Source organism: Phytophthora infestans, genomic scaffold (genome assembly GCF_000142945.1).
Source record: "Phytophthora infestans T30-4 supercont1.13 genomic scaffold, whole genome shotgun sequence".
Lineage (NCBI taxonomy): Eukaryota > Oomycota > Peronosporomycetes > Peronosporales > Peronosporaceae > Phytophthora > Phytophthora infestans.
Window position 1 is genome coordinate 1,826,816 of NW_003303746.1, and position 19,476 is coordinate 1,846,291.

Here is a 19,476-nt window from a genome sequence, read left to right on the forward strand (position 1 = left end):
TGACAGCGAGCAAGAAGATTGCTCGATGCATCTGCTGAACCTGTGTATCGGATATGGGATCGGATTGAAGAACAACATACAAACCAACAGTGTGTGGAATGCTGCCTGCCATTCATGGGATAAAGTAGTTACGATAGTTACACCGGGTGGATCTCTGGAGAAGGGCGGTGAAGTCATTCAGAAACTACGCAATCTGAACAACCACTTCCGGTCGCCGAAGCAGCGCAACGCGTTGAAGAAAATTCAAGAAGCTCTCTCGTACCCTGAGCTAGACCCCATGACCGACAAAGATGCTAGAGTCGCGTACACGTGCAAGCTGATAAGGCGGTCTGTGGTTAACCATGCGGCTTTTGAAGCTTATTTCCAGTCGACGATGGATTCTACTAGCGTGTGGTCAGCTTTGTCTGCAGACGACTGGGTACTGGCAACCGAGATGGAAGCGGTCACGCACTTTATCGCCAACTTGGCATTGGTTGAGGTGCAAAGCGAGAATCTAGTATCTTCATACATGGTAGTATTCCAGAGACTTGCCGAGAAGAAGCTGAAATCGCTCAAGTTTGGCACTATGGTTAATGAAGCCCCTCGAGCAAAGGATGGGAACGAGGCAAGTCATCGACGGGTAGTGAGAAAGCTTGACCAGCTCACAGAAGCTGGGAAAACGTGCCTGCGAAGGACTCTTCTACAACTGCAGTCACGGTTCCCAAAAGTGACGAGGGAGGCTATGGTGTGTATATTACTGGACCCTCGTACTAAGTCCAGCGCCAAGAAAATTGCTGCGGTTGGCAACGTCTCCCGCAAAGAGGAGAAAGCCACTTACAAAAATGGTCTGGAAATCCTTCGAGACGAGCATCGAAAAGTGTTTGCGCAGATGGCGAAGGTGGGCAAGATGCCATTATCGCAGACTTCATCGCAGAGCAGCCTACTCAGCCAGGACTTGAATTCCCCGCTCTCTTCTCCATCATCGACAGGCTGGGACGACGAAGACGAGCTCTTGCTCGGGGCACCTATTCGTACAAGTAAGACCAGGGGGGAGGTCAAGGAGTCGGAGTTAAATGCAAGAGCGGACAGTACCATGAACGAGTGGCTCGAGATGGAGCCTGAGTGGCTCGAGATTGCACAGCGCCAAAACCCTGAGACCAAGAAGGAAGATCTGTCCTCTACAATGACAACGGACAGTCGGACGGGTATGTGCTGGTCGCTGCTGGGGCTGTACCAACACGTAGACGTCCTGCAATGGTTGTGCGACGAAGGCGAGAGCCAATACCCTTCAATGGCGCTGCTTGCACGTATTCATCTCGGCAAGATCTCATCGTCGGCGTTTCAAGAGCGAGTGTTTTCTACGGGGGGAATAATTATGGGGCCGCTTCGTACCAGAACAGATAGCAGGCGATCGGAGAAGCAGCTACTACTGCAGCACAACAGGAACGAGATTGTGATGATGAAGCAAGACGCGCGCAAGTCGCGTGACTCTTCGAAAGCGGTAGAATAGTACTTTGACTATTAGTACTAATAGTACTAATATTAATACCGTGATGAGATTTCAATACTATTATTAGTATTACCGGGAAAAAAATGGCCTAGCATTACCGGTAATAGTGCTACCGCCTTTTTGGCGGTACTATTAACCCCTGGCCATGACTTCTTCAGTGGAAGATGGCGCTCCTGCCGACGCCACACACGTCCCAGCCACTGACGTCGACATGAACAAAGAGACCAAACTGCTGATGCATGACGTAAGTCTCTTTATGCCCTCAATTTCCGCAGTATTCATATATATATATATATATATCGATATAAACGTTGATGCGCAACACGTGTAGGAACGCTCCTGCATCTTCGAGACGCGCATCGAGCGCGCTGATCTCTGCCGCCAACGAGGCTCTGCGCAGTTTAAATCTGGTGATATTGACAAGGCAGTGACGTGGTACCAGCGCGCGCTCTACCACGTGGACTTCGACGAGGGCACGTGGCATTTCGAGGTCTGCATACTTAACGTCGTCTGCTAGTACGAAGTAGTAATTAGCCTCACATTATTGTGCGTCTATGCTCTTGTTGCAATAGTTCACAGCCAAAAACCGCTCAGATGTGAACGTAGTGAGGCTCCCCGTGTATCTGAACCTAGCAGCGTGTTATCTGGTCCAAGGGGCTCCAAAGAATGGAGAAAACGATAAAGAACTGCTGTCCAAGGTCATTGAGAATGCCAATCTGGCACTTGCCATCGATCCAGAGAACGACAAAGGGCTGTACCGTGCAGGACGCGCGTTCTTACTAACTGGAGATCTGGCTGGAGCGAAGGAGAAACTGTCAAAAGCGGCGAAACACCATCCCTCGGATAGAAATATCCGTGACGCGCTGTCGACGTTGAAGGAGAAATTGGCTGAGCAAAAGAAAGTGGAGAAAGAACGTTGGGGTGGGAGGTTGCTAGATGAGAAGGAAGCCGATAAGACGAAGAGTGTTTCCCAACAGCAGCAGAAAAAGCCCAGCGAGTCCACTAACGCGCTGTGGTGGTTCGCCATCGTGTGTATTGGTGTTGCGTTAGCGCTTGGTCAGCTCAGCTTCGTAGAGTAAAAGAGAAGGGCTATAAGTGGATTGGCGCGAATATGATGCAGCCCCTTGTTCTTGTCTAACGACGTGTCCTTACGCGTACTCGAACAGCTTGACAGTGTGCAGATACTTGTCGTCGCACTCGCGATGCGGTCGCCAGTACGTGTAGTATCCGTTGGCTTTGACTCGGGTACAACGCACGAAGCCGTTCTGCCAGCGTTCCGGCTCGCCGTACGTCTCCATGTACTCCTTGATGTCGCGCCAGCCCGTCTGTTGCACACGGAACGCTTCCTCCGCCTCAGGACTCCACTCCTTGGGACGATAACAGCGTGTTGCTTTGATTTTTGTGACTACAGGATGCTGCTGAGGTTGGGCGTCGTTGTTATTGCCCGACGAGTAGTCTTCGTCCATCTTGTACTGGGTCTTTGAGCTCCGCGGCGTCGAGCTTCCACGTGACGAGACACCTGATCGCGTCAAGGACGTGGCGTTGACTGACAACACTTCCATTAGCTTGGCTTTTTAGCAAACTGGGGCAGCTTTGTCTTCTCTCGGATATGTGGCAGGCCTGGGACTTTGTAGACAATGACAAGTATATTAAGCGGTATAGTGTGCGTTGAGTCGCAGCTTCTTGGAGAGACGCCACTGTCCCGTAAAGCCGTTGAAGCGTAAGCGTAACAGGCTCCAGTGTATCACTTAGCGGGGCCTCTTGGACCTCGTCTAGTGGCTTTGTTCTGCTCTGCTTGTTCGACTTCGCCGTTGTACGAGCTTCGCGAGGTATGCCTGCTGTTGTTATTGGGGACGCGTCTGTGGATCGATCGTCGACGGAAGACAGAGGTAGTCTGTCGTGCAGTGGCCTTCTCCAATGCCTCACTTCGCTTTTCATACGCTTCAGGGTCTAAAAGTCTCCAGCGTCGACATACTTGCGCGTCTGTGCGATCGCCGAGCTCAGCAGCAAGACGAGGCCACAGTCTGGCCGACTCAATTCCCCACTCTTGTACTTTAGACAGAATAATCTGATCCTCCTGTTTCGTAAACTTCCTGAACGACAAGTCCGGATTCAGACAATTGAGAAATCGATCACGAATCGCTGGCTGCGTCCGCCCCGGGATATGGTGACTGATATCGCTCCACGCTACCTGCTCCAAGTTGTACTCACAGCCCTTTGGAACGTACGCGCGGAGTGCTAGCAGCATCCGTCGATCCTCAATCACCGAGAACTTGCCACGTCGAAGCCCCGGAGCAAGTGTGAGCTGCCAACGATGACGAATCTGCTCCGACACTCGGCCATCTAATAAATCTGCAATCACGTTCCATTTCTCACCAAAAATCGGCACAGCTTCACGTAAGATCTGGTCTTCTTCGGGCGTGAATCCGGATTTTGCGTTGTTGGCGCATAACGCAGTCTGGTATCTAGTGAGACAATGTGCTGCTGGTCTTCCGGGGATTGGCATGCGTTTGGCGATCTCGTGCCACTGGTTAACCAGTGTGGAGTCCACTTCACCCGTTGCCAAACGTCTTAAAGCTGCATCTTCCGCCTTGGACCATGCGCACAGACGTAAACTGGGCGATTCGTGGAGATCGTACCATAATTTGCAAGCGAAACCGGAGCGTTCAATGGGAAGTTGCCGCGACTTCCTTGTGCCCTGCCACACGTGAATATTGTTCCACATTTGTAAAGGGATTTCTTCGTTTGGTGCATGCGTCATGTAGAAATCTTCTGCAAACTCCTTGACGACCTTCCGTTCTTTAGGCGAAAAAATGGTCGGTGGACCTGCGATGAAGGCCTCGTGACTACGAGCACGCAGAAACTCCGTGTCGGCATTAGGTGGAGGCTCGGAGAGAGCTCGGAGTTTCGCTTGCTCTTCATCTTCCCCGCCTGTGAGCTCCACTGTCTTCTGTTTCTTCTTCTTTGGTCTCCCCACTTTCCGCTCGTGCTCTTCCTCGTCTGTGAAGAATGACGCCTGCTGGCGGATGTACGAGCGCGGTACGACTCCCATTTTCTTTCGGATGCGTGGGGGCCTTTCATAGCGCTGTAGCACCGTCTCTTTGTCTGGTGTAGGAGGCAATAGAGTGTCCATGGCTTGTTGGGCTCTTCGCAGAGCCATTCGACGGCGTATTGACTGCGTTTTGGCCAGTAATTTCGCCTCTTCCTTCGCAAGCGACTTTTCTAGAGCTTGCAGCTCTGTTACAAGCGCGCGGTTGGCTCCGAGAGCGTCTGCGATGGCCGCAGCAGCGTCGCCACTAGCGCCACGAGCATCGAGAACCATGTGGCAAAATTGTTTTTTTGGGATTTTGGGTAAAACAATTGTGTCAACTTGATTTGAAATAATTGAGATAATCGAAGAAAATGACGACGCCACTGACGCTCACGGGGCAAATTCGCGCTGCCACGCGCGAGATCCACAATGTCTCGGACAAGTACGGGCGCTGCTGCTTGCTGGCGCTCGTATTAATCTGTAATAACGAGTTGATTTTCTTTATTCCAGCCTTGTGAATCTGAAGTTGGTGGTGGCACTGACGGACAAGCAGCTTTATGGCCGTGCGCTGATGCTCTTCTGTACGTCGCAAGTGAATTTTAAATAATGACATTACGAAGATTTACACGTTCTAGACTACATACACGTGCAGCTGGAGGCGTCCATTAGAAAACACCAGGACCACGACGCCTTTCGTGGGCTCTACGAGATCCTCAACGAGATCGCCAGGGTCAGACTGTGATAGTGAGCTGTTTGTTTGCTTGTTGGAGAAGAATACTAAAGTATCATACTCGTTTTTGTAGGCTGACGGTATCGCCAAGGATCTACGGTTCTACCTTGGTGAGGACTGGAGTACTAAGTATCAGTCAACTCAAGCGGTGCAAAACTACGTCAAGTACGTTGAATGCTTTCATTTGATAATTCTGGATGCAATGTTTTATGTGTGAGGTTATGTAGCCACTTGCAAGAATTGGAGAAGAAGGTATAACAGTTTACGGGTTGATTATCTTATGCGAGTAGATAGAAGTAAACTCCTCGTCGTTTGCAATACAGAATCCGATCTTGGTGTTGCCGTACTGCTACCACATGTACATGGCGATGTTGGCGGGCGGGGCGATGATCAAGAAGCTGGTTAAGAGAAGCTTTGCGCCACCAGAGGGGGAGGGGCTCAATTCTTTTGCCTTCGACGTTAAGAGCAACAAGGTGCCTTTTGCGTGGTGGTCGTCAGTCCGTTGTTGTGCGGTGAAGTAAACACTTGCGATGGTGGATGTGCAGGCACTTCGGGACACGATCAAGGAGAAAATCGATACTGTCCCACATGACGAGGAGACCAAGAAAAAAATTCTCGCTGAGTCGATGACTTGCTTCAAGATGAACAACCAGGAAAGAGGCAACGACGATGGCAACATTTTCGACTTCTTCTGACTTGTTTGTATTGCTCTTTTTCAGGTTGTTCGAAGTCTCGACGGTGCTGGAAATCATGTGATGAAGTTCATCCTAAAGTGGCTCGTCATCATCGGCCTCATCCTTGGGGTACGTTCCTAATCTGCAGTACATCCCAACGCCGAGGTGACTTCTTACATACTTCACCAACTCTTTATGTAGACGCTTTTCGGCTTGCTGCCCCGTTTAATCCATCAGAACTAGCGCAGCCTTGCCACTTTTTTACGTCATTTTTGTAAATGCAACTTCACCATTAGATAAAATGAGGCTCACAGCGGACGTAAAGCACTAACATCTCAATCTAGGCACAGGAGGCGGGCTCATGGCTGGTATTGTTGTGGACATACTGATGAACAGCATTAAGAGAGTAATTGTAGCGGGCGACCAGGTCAATTTTTATTTACGAGGGAGTCTACATACTGTAATACTTGCTACTCTTTTAGCGGGTGGCGGCGCCAGTAAGTGAAGTACTGTGTCCTCCTTCACCATAATTTCTCTGTTCTATTGCGTGATAATCCTGGTTGGATCGATTTTAGCCATTCGAGATACATTGCGAGCCACAATGAGAGAGACGGACACCCCACATGCCTTCGGGTCAGGGAGATTCTGATGGAATAGCAAAACTGTCGGGTATGTTTCCATCACCATTCTGGGTTGCGTAAAGGTCGAGCAACGGTACAACAGGAGCCTGCCACACGCGATCCGACAGCTTCATATTGACACCCCAGACATCCAGCTTATCTGCATCACGACCGAAGTATTTAAAATAGCATTCCCTGTGCCGTAAATTGCTCACGACATCATTCCCCACGCGCTCCTTGGCCAAGGTTCTTTATTAGGAACAACAAAATTCCGAGGAACACTGCCACACTCATGAGCCTCAACGAATCCGCGAATAGCCGGCATTCTCTGTTGGTTCCAAACGCCCTCGTCGTGAACTCAAACATAATTTATCGAGGCTAGAACATCCTTATCGCGAGCAGCTTGTTCCGCATATGCATTTCCGGTTCGAATATTGTTTACCACCACACCAAGTGCCATCCCCCACGCCTTTGCCGGCCACGGTTGGCACGATGGCACCTTAACATTCTGTCCAATCCGAAGTCACGTGGATATATTTTTAACGAAGGAAGTATTTTTTCCTTCCAATCGCGTTCGTAAGTCGAAATGAAGCAAAACTCCAACTTACCCAACTCCTCTATGATTTGATCACTTGTGAAGCATAATGACCATTAGATCGCATACCTTCGACGGTGACGTATACCTCATGCATTTTTCGGCCAGAATTCATCTCCCTCCGGCACCACAAACGGCACCGGCACGTCCGTGTGGCCGTTAAGCTTATAGAACTGGCGCAGACACGGCAGACTACGATGATCCCATTTGTACTGCACCACGTCTTGTACAAAGCCCATTCTCTCCAGTTCGTCGATCGTCTGCCTCGACAAAGTCATCCTTCCTTTCCGAGATTTCAATTTGTTCCGAAAACGAGACGTTGCACTCCCAAGTCGGTGCCCCCACCGTGATTGTGGCCAGTCCTCGTCATCCGACGGTACAACGAACGCGACTGGAACCAAAAGGTCTCCATTCTTCTCTTTGTATGTCTTTAGAGCTTCCACCGCCCACTCCCTGGCGTGGCCGTTCGCGAGGCCGCTTCAAGTGCGCGGAGGAGGAAACCTACGCCTTCGTGCGATCATACGCTGCTACAGCTCGACTCTTTTGGGGGGGGGCGATGAAAGGGGTCATAGCTTCTCTGTGGCACCCTGGAAGATGAGAAACATAGCAAGAGTATGCGTCATTGGGAGACGCAGCTAAATTTTATTCGATATTTCTATTTTGGCGACTTTTTGATTGGCCAATATTTTCTCATTTGTCTAGAGGACCAGACGCAGGGATTCTGGTCGAGGTCGCTATCCCCGGGGTCGGGGCCAGGACAACCACGGCAATGATCCACCATCTGCTCATGTGTCACTCCAGCAAGGCCCCATCCGTGGCAAATGCGGCACTCTGTGCCCCGCAAATGAAGCAGCAGAGCGTGCTCGAACTCAGGAGCTCAGTCGCTTCGAGCGTCCAACTTCCAATGCCCCAGCGCTCGTTCCTGTGAAGAAATACCGTCGAGCTGCTGCAGGTCGAGCCGTCTGGGATCCGATGGAACTGAGACCAGCCCCTGTATTGCTTCGCACTCTACGTCACCTATTGACGACGGTGCTTCCCTGGCCGCAAAGTGGCTTTGATGGCTGGGAAAAGGGAGAATCGACACGAACTGCAGAGTTTCTGGCAGTCTATCACTTTGTTAATGACCGTGTTCGCAGTGTGCGACAGGACTTTACTGTGCAGGTAAAGTGTACTAAAGTGAGGGGGTACTAGACAAAAACAGGGCCTGACACTCTATCGCTGCAGAGGATTGAGGACGCTTCGTTGGTGACGGCGTTGCAACAGATAGCACGGTTCTATCTGCTGGCAGGACTGCGGTCGGTGCAATTGCTGGAAAGCGCGAAGAGTCAGCAGGATTGGAGCGACAAGCTGAACGATGAGCAGCTAGTGTCGGCTCTGTCTCAGCTGCAAGGGCTGTATAATATGCACGAGGTAGAAGGTTTAAATATCGAAGACACACCCGAGTTGAACGATGCAGGGGAATTTGTGGCGTACGATCTGCTGCTACATGCTGACAAACCTCAAGCTGTGGCCTGGATGCTGCTGAAGCTGTCGTCGAGACTACGACAGCTACCGGCGGTGCAGCGTGCAGCTCGGGCGTTTGTGGCATTACAGACGGATGATTTTCACGCGTTTTTCGTCGAGTTTTACAATATGAACATGTTGGAACGAGCAGCGTCGCTGCGTCACTTTTTGAAGATATGGACCCGGAGTCTTCGAATGATCAACAAGGGGTTTGGCAAACAAGATCGCTTCCCTTTGGAAGAACTTGCGCGTTGGATGGGTCTCGCAAACCCTCAGAGTGAAGGTGACGGTGGGGAACTCGCTGAGAAACTGTGCGATGCCCTGAACATCCAGACACAACGAAGCTCTCTACCCGCGCACACTCGAATGGATACAACGGACGTTGCTGACTCTTGGGAAGCTGACGGTATCTCCGATCAACTAGCTTCGCTGACAGTGACAAATCCATTCTCGATTGGGTGTGTACAGTTGAAACTAAAACCGCTGTATGACGAGATTGACCCAGACACTGTGCGTCACCTGCTTCACCACGTCGCGCTTCGAATCGAAGGAGACTTCGCTCAAAAAGCGTCGACGATCGAGCTGGTCATGGGGGTAGTTAACAGCCTCCAGGACGAATGGCTCTAGACGCTTTATCATTTTCCTCTAATATCGACACATGTGCAACGAAGCTTTTTCAGAATGCCAAATCGTACTTCGCGTTCGACTGGCTCCCACTTAAATCTACAACTCGGTCTTGTGGCCTCCGCTGGATGAAGTCATTCGCATCAACGTTCAGCTTCAGGAATCTAGCGAGTGACAGGTGTGTTTAAACTGAACAACTAGCCGCAAGTTTTCAGGACAAGGGTGCGAATGGTGGGCATGTCATGTTCTGTAGACTACAGTGTAGTGATCACGAGCACATGTCTCGTTAACATTGTTTCGATGTTTACTGGACAGGACTCGTAATCATAAAACTTTTGAGATTACAAGTACAGCTGTCTACAAGTACTGTACCTGTACGTGTATGCACTGTAAAAAGACGCTACATATGTCTCTCTTTCGGCACCATGGCTCTTGTAGCGGTTGTTGGCATAGTTGTCTCTATATCATTCCAGCTATTGCTGTTGAGAGCTTAAGTCGGTAATATTTCTCTCATAATGAAGATCACTCAATGTGCCATTGCCATCTCGACGGTTTTAGCATTGATGACTGGGCTTTCGTTTTCAGATCAGACGGACTTGACGTCCGAGGAGCCAGCGAGCATTTATGGCGGCTCGAACGCCAACATTTTCAATCATCCGTACATGGTTGGCCTACATGCCAACGGGCCTGACGACAAAACTTTTTGTGGCGGAACGCTCATTGCGCCACAGTACGTTATTACGGCTGCGCATTGTCTCGATTGGAACTTGTATGATGTATACGCCTCTCTCGGTAACCAAAATAATGCTGGCAGAGGAGGACAGAGCGCAGAGCAGATACGTGTCGTGGAAGCTTTCCGCCACCCACTCTTCAACTCGTCATGGTTAGCGTACGACGTGGCATTACTCAAGCTGGACAAGCCGTCACGATATTAACCAGTGCGTCTGGGTGCAGCTGACGGATCGGACACCAAAACTGGCACAGTGGTAACTGTTCTTGGATGGGGCATGGTGAACGACAGCGCCTATAGCGAAACTCTTCGGGCGGTGGATCTCCATGTTATCCCTGATGAAGAATGCGACTATTACACCATCGACTACACCGTTGTGATGTGTGCTGGTACTGAAGGTGAGAAGGCCTCATGTTACGGCGACTCTGGTGGTCCCGCTATTACAGATGATGTGCTCGTTGGTGTGGTGTCTGGTATGGCGTCGACCGAGTGCGGCGAATGTCACGGTGTACAGTTAGACGGTGGATTAACGATGCTGGCTGACTGCCTGCAGAAGGTCTACTCACTCCAGACTCTCCGGACCACGTCCAAGCAAGCGGGACCTGCGGCCAAGACAGTGAAGTTCCAAGTGTGAAGTCGTGGAGCAGCTGGTCGTGGCGGGAATTGGAGCTGGACCGCCACGCACGAGGGATCTGACAAAAGGTAAGAAGCTCTAAAAACTCTTAGCGAGGTGAAACGAGGAAGTCAGTCGTGGATTTCCTTCTAACAAGAAACACAAGAATATATCAACTTTTACATTACTATCACAGTAGTGTCGCTAATACTACTACCTCCTACGTCGACCCAAGATACTCACGACCCCGATTAGAGGAACACCGCGACAATTTGGTGGAGAAGCAGGGTATCTTCTAGCCGAATTTCGTAGGAGTACAAGCGTAAGAAGAAGCCTTGGCAACGGAGTGCCAAGGAAGAAGGAGCGAGAAGTGGGAAAATGATGAGTGCTCAAGGATGGTCCAGCGAGGGACTTGAAGCCGGTGAAGGGGTAGGGGGATGGGCTCCTCCGTTGGAAACGGAGCCCGTGGAGATCCTCGAGGAGGAAGAGGAAGCGCGCGCTGAGAGAGCTGCTGACGGCGGCACGCCGCAGAGACTTCAAGGAAGGGAACGCCAGGGAGATGGCAGGGAACGTGGCACGCCGCAGCGAGCTGATCAAGAGACGGGAGGACTCGAGACACGAGCGGTCCACGTGGAAGGCGAGGACATGTTCGACGTGGCGTCCCCGTCTCCGGGAACGAGAAGGATGGTTGAGTCTGTGTCTGGAACGCCTCAGGGTGGACAGATGTCCAACACAGTCCTTGAGCAGTGGGCACGTCAACCGGCGCCGAGCGAAGGAACGACGCCTGCAAGGACGACGACGGGTACGCTCTTGGACGCTTCGGTGATGGACTCGGGAGGTCGCCGCGAAGTGGGGTTCGCCTTGGATCGGACTCGTCCCTCCTTGCAACCGATGGACGACTCTAGAAGGGACGTGCCCATGGTCACGTCAGTGTACGGACAACCCAACAACAACGTACCGGGTCAACAAGGAAGCCGACGTGCCCCAGGGGCTACACATGACGTTGCTGGAACACCTACGCGAGCGTACGTACCTGGTGGAAGTCGAGGAGCGACGCCTGTTCAATCGATGAGAACGCCGACGAGAGGAAGTGGGACGCCGACGACGGACCCAGCCTTACAGGCTCTCATGATGGACGGTCTCGCCCAACTGCTACAGAGGGCTGGAGTGACGGATGGAACGCCGGTGCCGTCTCCAAGACCTCAAGCTACAGGACACGTGCCTCGTACCGTGCCGACACCGACCCGACCAATGACGTCTTCAGTGATGGGGTATCAAGGACCTATGACCCCGGGGATGAGGAATCAAACGCCGGTTTCGACACCTAGCCGAATGCCGATGGCTGCTATTCCTTCGTATGGTGGCGTGTCAATTCCAATGGCTGGTTCCACGTGGAACGGTGGAGGTGGTGGAACGCCCGAACGGAGTGCGTTCTACCCTCCCTTCCAACCGCCAATGACGTCGACACCTGGGTGGGCTGCTGCTGGAACGATACCCGCGTGGTCTGCTGCGTCTGCACGGCAGACACCTGCCAGCCCCAGAAGCGGAACGTACGGATTGCCGTTTCAGAGAACGTCTCCTATGAATGTTGCGACGTTCCAGGGACGAGCAGGAGCGCTAGGACAAGAAGGGAACGTGGGTGCTCAAGGAGGAAGGTACGCACATAACGCAGTACCTCCGCAAGGGCAAGTGACGAGTCCGTACTACGACCAAGGAGTCCGCAATGGCTCGCACGGGTCAGGGAGAGGTGCTTAGCAGGACGTTCCGATTGTCGGTATCCCGACGGAATTGCGGAACGCAGTGAAAGTTATCGTTCCATTCTACTCCGAGACGGCCACGTACGAAAGGGCGGCCGCGTTCTGGCGTTCCTTCGAGAAGTGTACGCTCGGTATGGACGACCAAATGCGGTTGACTGCCTTTGAGCAGTGTCTGAAGGGCAAGTTGGGTCAGGAGTGGTGGTACAATGCGAGGATCAACGATTTTGAGACCCTGCGCGTGAGATTCCACAACCGCTTCATCTTTCAGACGCCAGCTCAGTTGTGGAGCCGACTCAAGGCCGCAAAGAGGAACTACGGCGAATCTGCGGAAGAGTGGGGCGACCGGATCATCACGATGTGCGAGTACCTAAACTATCACGAACCTCGTATGCAGTACGAGTTCTTCCTCGATGGGTTAAGGAACAAGCAGATGCGTGCCGTTTTGAACGCGAACCTAGCTGCGTCGATCCAGGAAGCGTGCGCTTTATTGCTGTACAAGAATCTGCACCTCCCTGTGGAAGAAGAGGACGAGTTTGCTAATAGTGGAACGACGGTGAGGAACGTGAACGCGGTGACGTCCACGCAGTCGCAGATGCTCCAGCAGCTTCAACAAATGAACCAGTTGATGCTGAAACAGCAGCAGAATCCTGGAACGTCACAAGGGTTCGTTGGCGCCGTGGCTCCTACGAACGTTCCAAGTACTGGCGTTCCAGCTCCGAATAGGAACGTGGCTGGCGCACCGCTCGGACCTCTTCGCATCCGACTAGGGCCTGACACGCGTACCACGGAAGGGGAAGTGGTTTGCGGACGCTGTGGTCGTGTTGGATGTGGACGTGAGACGTGTCCCCGTGGACAAGGCCGTTGCAATCGGTGTAACGAACTTGGACACTACTCGATGGAGTGCAACTGGCCAAGACCCCAAGGGAATTACCGGAACGGAGAGCGACGCCAAGCGGAATGTCTGCTGTGTGGTAAGGCGGGTCACCTGGTGGCGAGATGCCCGAGCCTCGATACTTTGCGAGGAATGATGCAGAGCGTGGCCGCTGGGAGCGTGACTGCACCCGCTGGTACGTCCCAACAATGAAGGAAGGGGAAGAAAGTGTCGCTCCTTCCTCTTGCCTGGTTGGCGACACTAAGAGAGATGAGGGTTCACCGCGACAAGGACGTCAGAGGGCTCTCGGGAGAGGTGTGATGAGCGATGAAGGCGCACGTGACGTTCCTGGCACAAGCGTAACGACGGAAATTGTGGAAACTATGAGTGGAACGAGCGGAGAGAGCAGTCCGACGGAACGGACTGGGCTAGAACGAGACGAGAAGATTGAGGGCTCTACGGAGAGGCCCGCACGAGACGGAGTGGTCGCTGAGGTAACAACGGAACGTTCCTCTGCGACGCTGAACTGGGAAAACGAAAAGAGGGCACGTTCTGAGTTGGTACAGGACGTCAGTAAGGGAGCAACGGAGCGCCCCGAGACTGCGTCAGACGCCAAGAACGAGTGTCTAGAGATAAAGGGCTCTATCGAGAAGCCCGTACGAGAGAGAGTAGTCGCTGAGGAAACAACGGAACGTTCCTCGGCGAAGCTAAACTGGGAAAACGGAACAACGGAACGTTCCAAGTCGGTGGAAGACGTCAGTAAGGGAGCAACGGAACGCCCCGAGACTACGTTGGACGCCGAAGAGAAGTGCCAAGAGAGTGAGGGGGTGGAGACGCTGTCCACCCGCTCAAAGCAGTACGAAGGAGCACTCGAAACGATCACAGAGGACGCATCTGGCGCCAGGTCAAGTCAGTTCTCGGCAGTCATTGGACAAGTGAGTACCGGTCAAGAAAGGACAGAAGCTCAGAAGGCCGAGGAGGACGAGGAACGTACTAAGGGGAAGGATTCGACGCAGCACTACGAACGCCTGTTTACCGACGAGAAGCTGGATATGCTCGAGCACGGTGGCAGCCAGGTAGTGAAGAATGAACCCGAGGAGTACGAGAAGGAACTGGAAGAACGATTGTTCCCGATGAACGAAGAAGAGGTGCTGCTACGTGCCAAGCGGAACGCGGATGAACAAGGGAAGCCGACACTCGCGGAAATGAGTGCCGAGCTTGGGATACCGGAAGACGTGTTGGAACGTACCCGGGAGGTCTCATCTGGAGATCTCGGAACACCAGAGTATTGGCTGGACTGGTACGCTTACACGCTAGAGACGTCGACTGAAGCGGAACGTGCCAATCGGGACTTCAAGGATGTCGGAGGAACGGGAGAGAAGTCGACGACGGTCGTTGGCTCCGTTACGACGGACAAGGACGAGCGTAAGGGTTGTACGGAGATGTTGGAGGACGCGCTGGAGAACGAGTTCGTGCGGAACGTTTGTGTTGGACTTGAAGAGGACGTCGTGCCAACCTCAGAACTCCCTGCAGAGGAGAAGGGAACGTTACCATTTCGGTGGCGTTCCATAATTCGTAAACGAGTATACGAACTCCTCAAACAAGAGCAAAACGCTACGAAGGATCGTCAATCCGACGTTCCTGAGAGCGGGGGAACGGTGATGCTGAAGACGACATCCCACCCTTGCGCGACAAAGAGAACAGAGTTTTCTTGGACGAGGACTCATTCCGAGGATACCTCGTCGAAGTGGGTGGAACGCTGGCTGAGACGTTCCAAAATCGAGCGTTGGCCTGGGCACGTGACAATTTCGAGACAGAAGCTTCCGTTATTCGCGACAAGCTATGCGACAGACGGGACGAGACGTCAAAAATAGTGACTGCGACCGTTGCGACAAGTTCCAGGAAGAGGGTGACTTTCGGTGCGACTATCAAGGACGGAGATCCCAAAATAGGAGAAGAGGAGCCCGAGGTTTGCTCCTTAAACGTGAGAAGAGCTCCCAAGCCGCGGAGAAGCCCTGGGCTGCGCGAAGTGAGCGGCGATGACGTCTTCGACGACGGTGAAAGTGTCGTGCCGGATGGCAAGCGTGTCATCTGCAGCGTCGGTGGCGTGCAAGCGCTGTCGGACGGCTTTATCGATTGCTGCCCGTCCGAAATGCTAGCCGATACAGGTGCGGTCGCCAGTCTCGTCGATAAACGCGTGCTGAAGCGTCTCGGACGAGCCTCCGAACCTCTACGACCTTATACTGGGGGCTTGGATAGTGTCTCGGGGCACAAGATTCGCGTTAGTGGGGTTATCGACTTGCCCGTCACGCTTGGAACGCTGGAGAAGACGCTTCCTTTCGTCGTGACCGATCACTTGTTTGTGGACGCAATTCTCGGAACGGACTCGCTAAGGGCGTTCCGCGCGGTGATCGACCTCGAGGAGCAGTCGATGACACTGAAGGAGACGGGGGACGTGGTCCCGTTGGGTGCGACAAGGGTAGAAGAAACCTACGCGGCTACGATATCGTCGACGGTGCGTTTAGAACCCGGACGTCAGGCCTTAGTGAGATCGAGCGTTCGCGGAACGATGAAGGACCACTCAGTTGTGTTGGTCGAGGGCGTTCCCGGAACGGACGAGGCTTTGAGAGTCGCAAGGACGTTGTGTACCGTGACGGATGGAGCGTTGTTGGTCGAAGTGTGTAATGCTTCCGCGGAAGAGGTAGAGATCAAGTCTGGCGCGTACGTCGCTGCTGTAACCATCGTTCCCAAGTCGGCGTTCGCAACTAGAGTCTCTAAGTCAGATGAAACGACGAGGAACGTAAGCGCAGTGCTGAGTACGGTGAAGGGGAACGTGCCGGCTGAAGCTGGAACGATCGAGGCTGAGATGAGTGCCGCCATGGACGACAGCGAGGAAGACGACTTCGAAGTGGACTTCGAAGACTCGTCACTCGGAGCAGAACAGAGGGGTCTCTTCGCGAAGATGTTGAAGGGCCTGAGAGACTTATTCGTCGAAACTTCAAAGAAGCCTGGAAGGACGGACCTGCTACGTTTCAGCATCGACACCGGAGATCACGCGCCTATTAAACAGCCTCCGTACAGAGTGTCGAAGGCTGAAGGAGATGTCATGGAAGCAGAGATTCAAGAGTACCTAGATCTCGGACTTATCAGACCGTCGACTAGCCCGTGGGCCTGTCCTGTGCTGATGATACGGAAGACTGATGGTGGCGTAAGATTCTGCATCGATTATCGGAAACTAAACGCTGTGACCGTGAAGGACAGTTACCCAATGCCTTTGATCGACGACATCCTGGACGTTCTGGGGAACGCGAAGCTTTTCTCCACTATGGACATCGCTTCGGGATATTGGAACGTTCCAATGGATCTCGACAGCGTGGAGAAGACGGCTTTCACGAGCAAATTCGGCCTCTACGAGTGGTTGGTTATGCCGTTTGGCTTGTGTAACGCCGTGCCTGCATTCGAGCGTCTGATGGAGAACGTTCTCGTTGATCTCAAGTGGAGGACGTGCCTCGTCTACTTAGACGACTGTGTTGTCTTCAGTGATGACTTCCCGACACATCTGATCCGAGTACGACAGGTTCTGGAACGTTTCCGACCTGCAGGGTTCAAGTTGAAAATGAAGAAGTGCCATTGGGGACGTGACCAAGTGGCGTTCCTATGGCATATCGTGACTCCAACTGGAATCCTACCGAACCCTGAGAAGGCAAAAGCGGTGATGAACATCGAGAGACCGCATGACTTGCACACGGTTAGAGCATTCTTGGGTCTGACAAGCTACTTTCGACGTTACATACCGGGACTCGCTGCGATCTCTGCGCCGCTGGAACGCTTGAAGCAGAAGGACGTCGATTTCAGGTGGAACGACGACTGTGAGGGCGCGTTCCGACAGCTACAACGAGCGTTAGTGAAACCACCGATACTGGTGTATCCAGACTTCAAGAAGAGGTTTAAGCTCTATGTAGATTCGTCACACTTAGCGGTGGGAGCTTGTCTGATGCAAGAGGTCGACAAGAGAGACAGGGCGATCGCGTACGCGAGTAAGATGCTGGTTGGATCGCAACGGAACTGGGCTAACAAGACAAGTGGAACGACAGAAATTGAGTGCTGGGGAATCGTGTGGTCGACGCGCAAGTTCCGGTGTTATCTGAGTCACGCGGAATTTGATCTGTACACGGACCATCAAGCTCTCACGTGGATCTTTGGCGAGACAACACGAACGTCAAACGCCAAGTTGGCACGATGGGCCATGGAGCTGTCGCAGCTACGGTTTAAGATATACCACAAGCCTGGAACGTCGATGGGACACGCGGATGGTTTGTCGAGACTGTATCACCGACCGGATGCTGGTATTGTTAGCGCCATCCGAATGGCGGACCTTCTCAACGACAGTGAGGAAGAGACTCCTGGAGTGCAAGTGCCGATTTCGGACGAAGTGCAGACTCAATCGGGAACGCAAGCCTTAAACGGAGCGCTGGGTCGGAACGTCACCGACGTTCCAATCCCAGTCGGGAAGCCTGCCGAGACTACGGATCCTAACGGAGAGACTGAAAGAAGTAACCAACAGACAGAGGATGCGTCCGTAGTTGTCGAGCCTCTCACGCAAGCGGAGCAGGAAGAAGACTCGCAAGGGAGAGCTCTACAGGCGAACTCATCACCGATTGACGTGTTTGGATTGGACTATGACAAGCTCGTGGCTGAACAAGAACGTGTGCCCTGGATGCGAGCGCTGAAGGCGTTCCTGAAAGATGGAGCCTTGGCTCTTGATCCACAACTAAGAGTGAGTGTGCTGAAGATGTCTCCGCACTACTTGATTCGAAACGGAGTTCTGGCACGTCTCGTACATCTAGGAGCACGTGCCGGTCCAGCCAGAACTGTGTGCGTTCCAACTGTCCCGTTACCGTTCATTGAGACGGTCCTGCACTATTATCACGCCGACATCTTCTCTGCTCACTTAGGGAGAACGAAGACGACGGACAAGGTGAGACGCCACGCGTATTGGCATGGGTGGAGGAAGGACGTGATAGAGTACGTGCGTGAATGTTCTATCTGCAGTGGAGGAAAGGGACATAGACCGTGGAGAGCGGGACTGATGCAACGGATGCCAGTTCAGGACTTGTCTGGCCCGTTCTCGCTACTAGTAGTCGACGCAATTGAACCATTGGTCGTCACTCCTCGTGGCAACAAGTACATCCTGGTGTTTGTGGACTACTTCACAAGATGGGTCGAGGCATTTGCGGTCGCTTCGTTGGACACGATCTCGTTTGTGAACGCAATGATAGAGGGTGTTATCTGCCGTCATGGAGTACCGGAACGTCTACTAAGCGATCGTGGTTCCAACTTCACGTCTAATCTGGCCAAGTCACTGTATCAGACGTTGGGGATTAAGAAGTTGTTCGGAGCGGCGTACCACCTGCAGACACAAGGTCTGGTGGAACGTTTCAACGGAACGTTGATGGGCATGCTACGTATGTTTGTGAGCGAGACGCAGACGGATTGGGACGTGTACCTACCAAGGGTCCTATTTGCGTACCGAGCGGCATATCACGAAGGCCTCGGTGACACGCCGTTCTTTAGTCTGTATGGACGTGACCCGGTACTACCTATCGACTTAGCGTTCCTGAACACAGGAAGGGACTGGAAGAGTAACGAAGTTGCGACGTACCGCCGGAAATTGTATCGCTCGTTGCGTGACTCGCGTCGTCTTGTGGAACGACAACTACTCAAGGCTCAGGATCGACACGAGCAGAGGTTGGACAACCAAGTGAAGGTGACTTATGCAGAAGGAGACGCTGTCTGGGTGTACCAGTACTTTAGAGCCCGAGTGGGGGAACGCAGGACGAAGAAGCTGGCGTTCTCCTGGCACGGTCCCTACCGTGTTGTTGGCCAAGTCGGGGAGAACGCCTACAGGATCGCGATTCCGACGCACCCGAACAAGGTCGTCACGGTAAACGTCAACCGTCTAAAGCGCTTTCAAGGACGCTGGAGTCGACCCTACGCAGACGAGAAGCCTGACAGAGTCGAAAAAGAAGAGGATGAGGACGGTACGGGTCCATTGGACGTCGAGGACCTGCCGTCGACGAGCTTTGTGGAACGTCTCTCAATTGGCGAAGAAGAAACAGCGTTCTCGGGAGTGTCGTCGCCGATAGTGGACGTGATCGCGAAGAGAGTCGAAAAGCGTGAGTTGCAGTATCTCGTACTCACCGCCACGTATGAGACGTTCTGATTGTCTCGAGCGACGT

At 52.8% G+C, this 19,476-nt stretch overlaps 7 protein-coding genes across 7 annotated transcripts; 4 read left to right on the forward strand and 3 right to left on the reverse strand.

Annotated features, from left to right (window-relative positions):
* Positions 1–1,724: 1,724 nt before the first annotated feature.
* PITG_08408 (uncharacterized protein) lies at positions 1,725–2,568 on the forward strand (the record flags this gene model as incomplete). Its single annotated transcript, XM_002903746.1, has 3 exons — positions 1,725–1,733; positions 1,821–1,979; positions 2,062–2,568. 3 exons carry the CDS (start codon positions 1,725–1,727, stop codon positions 2,566–2,568), a joined length of 675 nt encoding a protein of 224 aa, XP_002903792.1.
* On the reverse strand, positions 2,477–3,110 carry PITG_08409 (uncharacterized protein; the record flags this gene model as incomplete). Its single annotated transcript, XM_002903747.1, has 1 exon — positions 2,477–3,110. One exon carries the CDS (start codon positions 3,049–3,051, stop codon positions 2,638–2,640), a length of 414 nt encoding a protein of 137 aa, XP_002903793.1.
* Positions 3,111–3,233: 123 nt separating this feature from the next.
* On the reverse strand, positions 3,234–4,622 carry PITG_08410 (uncharacterized protein; the record flags this gene model as incomplete). Its single annotated transcript, XM_002903748.1, has 1 exon — positions 3,234–4,622. The coding sequence occupies one exon, from the start codon at positions 4,620–4,622 to the stop codon at positions 3,234–3,236; it is 1,389 nt and encodes a 462-aa protein (XP_002903794.1).
* A 269-nt stretch (positions 4,623–4,891) lies between these two features.
* PITG_08411 (uncharacterized protein) lies at positions 4,892–6,167 on the forward strand (the record flags this gene model as incomplete). The annotated part of the gene is made up of 8 exons (XM_002903749.1): positions 4,892–4,962; positions 5,031–5,101; positions 5,156–5,250; positions 5,324–5,415; positions 5,478–5,502; positions 5,541–5,723; positions 5,970–6,053; positions 6,126–6,167. 8 exons carry the CDS (start codon positions 4,892–4,894, stop codon positions 6,165–6,167), a joined length of 663 nt encoding a protein of 220 aa, XP_002903795.1.
* Positions 6,168–7,228: 1,061 nt separating this feature from the next.
* Positions 7,229–7,704, reverse strand: PITG_08412 (uncharacterized protein; the record flags this gene model as incomplete). Its single annotated transcript, XM_002903750.1, has 1 exon — positions 7,229–7,704. The coding sequence occupies one exon, from the start codon at positions 7,415–7,417 to the stop codon at positions 7,229–7,231; it is 189 nt and encodes a 62-aa protein (XP_002903796.1).
* A 204-nt stretch (positions 7,705–7,908) lies between these two features.
* Positions 7,909–8,067, forward strand: PITG_08413 (uncharacterized protein; the record flags this gene model as incomplete). Its single annotated transcript, XM_002903751.1, has 1 exon — positions 7,909–8,067. One exon carries the CDS (start codon positions 7,909–7,911, stop codon positions 8,065–8,067), a length of 159 nt encoding a protein of 52 aa, XP_002903797.1.
* A 473-nt stretch (positions 8,068–8,540) lies between these two features.
* Positions 8,541–10,630, forward strand: PITG_08414 (serine protease family S01A, putative; the record flags this gene model as incomplete). The annotated part of the gene is made up of 6 exons (XM_002903752.1): positions 8,541–8,925; positions 9,079–9,236; positions 9,323–9,444; positions 9,582–9,640; positions 9,852–10,058; positions 10,251–10,630. 6 exons carry the CDS (start codon positions 8,541–8,543, stop codon positions 10,628–10,630), a joined length of 1,311 nt encoding a protein of 436 aa, XP_002903798.1.
* Between the last annotated feature and the right edge of the window lie 8,846 nt (positions 10,631–19,476).